The sequence below is a fragment of the Brachycentrus maculatus genome, unplaced genomic scaffold (genome assembly GCF_059751285.1).
Source record: "Brachycentrus maculatus isolate JH-2025_06_01 unplaced genomic scaffold, ASM5975128v1 h1tg000310l, whole genome shotgun sequence".
Classification (NCBI taxonomy): Eukaryota; Metazoa; Arthropoda; class Insecta; order Trichoptera; family Brachycentridae; genus Brachycentrus; species Brachycentrus maculatus.
The window spans coordinates 1355690-1362849 of record NW_028281060.1 but is presented as its reverse complement, the minus strand read 5'-3'; the positions used below and the strand labels follow the sequence as shown (position 1 = coordinate 1362849).

Sequence of the window (7160 nt, the reverse complement as noted above, 5' to 3'; positions counted from 1 at the left end):
ATTCAATATTACCCTGGACTGGTACCTGAAGCGGAGGGCTGATCACATTTCCTTCATGTGTTAACAACGATCAAGATAACACTGCGTTTATATGATACATTCACCATTGGGGTGCGGATAAGGGTTTGAAGAAGAAAAAGATGTATGAAGAGACGCATAAATGTGGAAAAGGCGAGAAAATAATTCAAGTAAATGCCCCAAAACTGCTCTTACGACGATAGTAAAGGTACCACGATTGAATTTTTGGTCTTTTATTAAGATTTTTAAATAAGGTCATAAAAAAATAATTCACCTGTATTTAAATAAACTCAGTAGAAATTAGTTTTTAGAGTTATTATTTTACGGATGCAGGAATATTTTATCTTTTTCTCAGTCTTATTTATTTATTTTTTATCTCTTAAAATTTTAATAGTTATTATAACATAAATGTGGAATTACTTAATTGACTTTATTTGTATTAATTTAAACGTAAGTAACTTGTAACTATTTTTGTTAATGTAATGTAATGTAAAGTTTATTATTGTAAATGTAACTATTTTTTATTTTATTTCGTCCGCCTCCGTAGTGTAATGGTCAGCATGCTCGCCTACCGTTCTGGAGGTCCCGGGTTCGATTCCCAGGGGGGTTTCATAAATATAAGTGATTTTTTCACTCTAATATTTATTCAATATTACACTGGACTGGTACCTGAAGTGGAGGGCTGATCACCTTTCCTTCGTGTGTAATCGATCGAGATAACACTGCGTTTATATGAAGCAGTGCCCTATGCACCATTGGGGTGCGGTAAGGGATTTATTTTTTATTTATTATACTTTTTTTAAATGTGAAGCTGTACAATTCCCGAACAAATATAAATTGAATAAAATAAAATATTTGAAAAGTATTGTATTGTATAATTTAACAATTCTTACCCCTACTATCTGAAAGCTCTTATATTTTGTGTGCAAGTGCTGCATTGAATATCCCGGGCAGTCAAAGTCAACATAATAAGCTCCGATAAGCTTATCGTAAAACGCACCAAAAATGCGTTTATGTCAAGCTGCGACAAGTTTCGACCCAAACTTTGGTCATGACTGCACAGTATGGGTCGACAACCAGTGGCCCTATGAATGAAACTAACATTATTGTTTTTTGACATCTCATCAAAGATAAAGAAGAATATGGCGGTCTGGACATTTACGGGGCTGACGACCGTCATAGGCTGGTTTAAGTGATCACTTTACACACGTGTAACATTTACCAATTCTACCCACTATTGACAACCACATTACTCAAATTCTTGGAAGTTCTATATATATTAACCAATTTTGAAACATTGTTCTTGAATCACTAGAACTTCACTAGAGACATTTATTGATGAGATGAAAAGAAACTTTTTATTTGAGCAGAAACTCTTTTATTAGTATGTGAGGTCCTAATCCTGGATATAATCACACACATGAGAAACGCCAGGAAATATGATTTTCATTTTTATTATTTAAGTTTATGATATGAACAGATAATTTATTTACAATATTTTGAGTGTGTCCAAATACTTATTAAAGTGAACAAGGACACACTTAAAATGCTGTTAAGACTTATAAGGCGTTTGACAGCTGATGTATAAGAGCACTAAGCAATGCGTTGCCAACTTCAACTTGTTCACAAAATCTGGATTATCTCCAATTACAGGAGTTATTTTCATATTATTTTTTGACGTCTCATCAAAGATGAAGAAGAATATGGAAGTCTGGGCATTTACAAAAAAAATAGGAAAAAATTATTTGAAAATAACTCCTGTAATTGGAGATAATCCAGATTTTGCAGAAGTATTTGGACACACTCAAAATGTTGAAACTAACATTATTTATCAAGCATATCGACTTTCAAGACGTAGACGACAGCAGTGGTTAAGCGATTTTCAAATCAACGTTATAAATTTGCAAAGTGATACCACACTTAAAATGGCTTTTAAGGAAAAAACCAACTTGTCGAATTTCTATGGCCTTCTGAAAACTAGGAGTTAAAAAAAGTAAGTAAGTTGAGAAAAAAGGAGTTTAAAAAGTTTTCTTTAATTATAAAACATCAAACATAGTAATTACTTAAGCAAGTAATTACTATGTTTGATAGTACATATATTTGTGAGCAAACTTATTCAATTATGACGTTTATTTCGACGCAATACTTCGCGTATCTACTCTGAAAATGCAAACTAATATAAAAATACTTGCAAGTCAAATGCAACCCCAAAAATCTTACGGATTCTATTAATTACAATAAATGTCTTAAAAATATAAAACAAAACTAACTAACTAACCATCACGCCGCTTCCCCGCAGGGATAGGCAGAGAGAATAGAGCACCACACCACTCTGTCCTTGCAAACATTCTTCGCCTCTTCCACGTTCATGCATCTCCTCATACATACCCGCCGATTGTTACGACTCCTAACCTGACCACTTTCAAGTATTTGGCATACCTGATCGTGCCATGTTTTTCTCGGTCTTCCTCTGCTTCTTTCCCACTAACATTCGCCTCATAAATTTGTTTTACCGTTCTTTCCTCACTCATTCGTTCTACATGTCCAAACCATCTCAACACACCTTTCTTAATTTTATCGATAATGCTTATCTCAGCTTTGCATTCCTTCCTTATTTCACTATTCGCACATCTATCATATATCGTTTTGTCGCACATTCTTCTGAGAGATTGCATTTCGACTGCATTCAGTCTACTTATATCCTTCATATAAAACATCTTTTTTAAAACTAAAATATCTTTACACAAATATTGTAGGGATACCAAATGTATACCATATTGTAGGTACACAAATATTTAATAACATGTGGTCTAAGTGCGGTCCGCACCAATCCCCTCGTAAAATATTTGGGCCTTTTACAACAAAAGGTTGCCGACCTATGCTGTACAATGTTGATGTTTGCAAATTCGACAACAGAACAAATTCCAACATAATACACTTGTGAAGAGATAAACATGCACGAGCACGCGTAAACAAAGCTACGCACTCTTTATCAGTTCAAAACAGACTGAACGACATATCGTAATCGTACGAGTATATAGTATAGGTCTTCCGTCAGTTATCGTCAGAATTCTCTCCGCTTCGGACTGGGCAGCTCGCCTATTTCGAGTACTTCTCACAGTATTATCAATTTGATATTGTGGAATGCAAACGCCCGCCGGTTTTCTCCTTTGCTTGGTGGCTTGCGTATTGGCGGACGACATTTTGAAGGATGAGTTCTTCGAAGAACTCGGCATCGACGAGAAAGAAGGAGACATTGTGCAGATCTTGATGGTGGCGCGACATGGACAACGGACTCCGAAGAATCCCTACCCCAGCGACCCTTGGAGGGCGCCCAGACATTGGCCAGAAGGATGGCTCCAGCTCACAGAAGAAGGAGCTAGTCAACACAGAGCACTCGGCAACTGGCTAAGAAGTCGGTATCCAGATTTCATCCCTACAAAATACAAGACCTCAGATATCCTGGTGAGGAGTACAGGAATCTCCAGAACCTTGGCTTCAGCTTTTGCTCTATCTTCAGCCCTTTACCCTGGAGAAGCAGTGCCAATACACTCAGCCCCCAGTGAATACGATAAGTTGTTTTCTCCTCACAAGTCTTGTCCTGCTTTCGACCAAGAAATGGAGAGGTTCACTTCTACACCGGAATTCAGAATAGAAGAATACCATAGACGTCCGTTTTACGAGTGGTTGTCTGAACAAATTGGAAGACAAGTCCATGGACTGGAATCAGCAGAGTCTCTGTACAGTCTGATGATGATTGAACAGCAACGTAACTACACCCTCCCGAGATGGACTCAACTCATCTTTCCACAGCCTCTGAAGAACTTGACTGGAAGATATTTAAGCAGAAGCTCGGCGACTCCTTTACTAGCTCGTTTGCGCTATGGAGTTCTTTTGAAAGACATCCTAGACAACGCACAACACGCCGGCAAGACTTCGAAATCCAGGAAAGTCTTGATCTACAGCGCCCACGACTTCACAGTCATAGGACTCCTGAACAGTTTGAAACTCTTCGACGGATCTCCATCAGGATTTGCAGCCTCCCTTTTATTCGAAGTTCGAAGAGGACACTTTGAACAAGGAAACACTGTTCAAATCTATTACAGAAACGATTCGAACGCCGAACCTAAACAGCTATTCATAGAAAACTGCGGAAAACCTTGTCACATCTCAAAACTAAAAGAGATCTTTGCAGCAATCATACCCGATGACATCGATGAAGAATGCAGGAACACCAGCGGGAGAGTTCTCTGCGCTGTGAAGACTGCCGAAGACGTGGCCTTGCTGTGGGCTGTGGCCCTCGGGTCGGCTGCTTTGGGAGCTTTACTAGTCATATTTTGCACAAAGCTCTACATATGCGGAAGGCCTCCCTTGTGGCAAATGTACCAACCGCATATACTGAACTACGAACCGCGTAAATCGAACTACACCGCGTTAAGAGGTGACAATTACGGCGGAAGAATTTAAACTGTTTGTTTTGTTTAAAGCTTTATAATGATCTCTGTTTTGACACTAGTGTTATTTCTTTATTACAATTAGTAAATACATAAGTGTATTATTTATTTATTTGACATTATTTTTGTGGAAAAACGTGGTTTAAATATAAAAATAGACTTGTCAAACACAAGATCACTTTTTTGGAAAAGTGGTGTAGTATAAATGAGTTATTTTTACGAGCATAAATAAGTAAATAACATAAGAGAGTACTTTTGATAAACATATTTTATACAATGACACTTTTTATAATAAAAAACACATTTTTTTATTTAATTTTTTTAATAAGATATCGAAAATCTTATTCTTTGGTCTTATGGTCCCGTTATTTTCAATAAGTTACCAAAAGTTAAAAAACTTAACATTTTGATATTTTTGCATCAAATAAACATTGCTTAAAATATTAATTTTAAATTAAATATATCTTTTTTTACATAAACAAATATAACTTATTTTATATGTTTGTGTTTCGAGGTTACAAACATTAGAAGAACGTTTATCAATATTTTTCATGACACCGAAAAATTAGTAAAAAAGCATTTGGCAAAAAAGTTGTTTCGTTGTCAACGTTCTTTCCAATATGATAATTTAATCAATTTCTCCATTCGGATCATGTTTTCATCTGAAATTGGAAAGATGGTACCATTTTTACTTCAAAATACAAAATAACAATCACCAAACTTAGAATCAATCAAAGTAGGATCAACCAAAAATATAAAAACAACACGCTTCATGAACAATAATATCACAAACAATGCTGTGTCATCAGAATGTTTTTATTAAAACATTTTTTTATTGCTTATTCTACAGACACTGTATTATTCCACCCTAAGGTGGACACACATTTTTATACTTACTATAGAAATATTTTATTGGAAAAAACATAAAAAGCACATGTAGTTTGGATTGAAGATGTATCTCAAAAACGATTTCACATATCGTAGTCATACAGGAGAAAGTGACAAACTAACAAAACGTAAAATGTTCAGGAGGGCCATTTTTACTTTTTGCTTGGCAAGAAAATAAACATCAATGCAGTTAATCATTTTTACCAAGTCAATATATTATAGTTACAAGTTTAAAATCCTTTTGGATTTTTTCAGGGCAATATAAAGCTAGTAAGATATCAAATAGTCAATGATCACGCTTTTGTACAAAATGTACTTGGTCACTTTCTCCTGTATGACCACGATATGTGGATATTTAATTAAGGAAAAAGCTCTTTTGTTTTTATTTTTATGATTTTTTTCAACTTTTTACCATGCGATTTTTGGTACATTCTATCATATTGATTTGAAGTTAAGCGGTTTTTAAAAATAATGGAACCTATCCCCCAGTTTTGTGTGTAGTTCAAGTCTTTTTTATGCGATCCTTTTTCCGAATTTCTTACACCCCCTCGAACGTATCTATCGCATAAAAAGAGACCCAAGTGTACACTTATATAGCTCACTCCTTTCAACAACGTCATATATCAAAATACTAGATTTTTTGAGTTTGAGAATATAATAAAATGTATTAAAAATAAATAACAAACACATATTGAACTTTTTTTCTGTGTAACAGATCTTTTAAGGTAAAACCTGAAGGTTTTTTCTCCTTTTGAAAAATATTTAGTATTTTAAAATAAATTATTAAACAATACATTTTCTTCAAAATGCAAAAACCAACACTTTCTGCTTTGTAGCGGGTAAATATTAAGTTAAAAATATGCCGCTTTTGCTGGGATATAGTACATTTTCTGGACATTCCGAAAACATGCATAACTGAAAATTGGCGATTTTTGGTATGTGACGTCGTTGAAAGGAGTGAGCGATATATCTAAATAAAAGGGTTTCTGCTTGATAAAAGCTTTCTCAAACTACCCTTAAATGGTTTCAGTGAACTTACACATGAAGCATGGTTATTGTTATATAGAATGTATGACGTTGTTGAAAGGAGTGAGCATGCATGCTGTAAGGATTGGATATTTAGCGTAAGATGGGGGTAAAAATAAAACACATTTTTATTGATTTTAATGATTGTAATTACATTTTGTTTGATTATTTTCCCAATATGGCAGAACATTAAAGCTGTGTCTTTCATAAAAACATAACAGTCTTTACATTTACCATGTTATAATTTCATCAATTTCATTTTATCAATACAAACATATTATTTTTATTTTATTCTATACTGCATCTAATTTCACAGTTGATACATGGAAAACCATATTATTTTTATATTTCCCAATTCATTATGTTTTATTTTAATTTTCAAAATTGAGACGAATTAAATACAGTTAGTTTGTTTAAAAAAATAATGAGGCAAAAAAATAACGTTGGTAAATTGGCATTATTGGAAATTTAGCACTGTTTGATTTGGCGTTAATGAAAATTTATCATTCATTTGAATTCAGAACTTTTTGGTAATTTGGCATTATTGAAAATTGCACTATTTGATTTGGCATTAATGAAAATTTATCATTCATTTGAATTCAGAATTTTTTGGCAATTTAGTATTATAGAAAATTTAGAATTGTTGGTAATTTGACATTATTGGAAATTTACCATTATTAGAAATTTAGAATTAATGGTAATGCACCATTATTTAAAAGTTTGGCATGGTTAGAAATTAAAATGTTGACAAAAAGTCGACATGCCGAATTTATT

The 7160-nt window shown here is 33.9% G+C and overlaps 1 protein-coding gene across 1 annotated transcript; it reads left to right on the top strand.

Annotated features, from left to right (window-relative positions):
* The first annotated feature begins 3162 nt into the window (after window positions 1-3162).
* LOC148304666 (prostatic acid phosphatase-like) lies at window positions 3163-4485 on the top strand. Its single transcript, XM_088267971.1, has one exon. The coding sequence runs from the start codon at window positions 3163-3165 to the stop codon at window positions 4483-4485; it is 1323 nt and encodes a 440-aa protein (XP_088124097.1).
* The last annotated feature ends 2675 nt before the right edge of the window (window positions 4486-7160 follow it).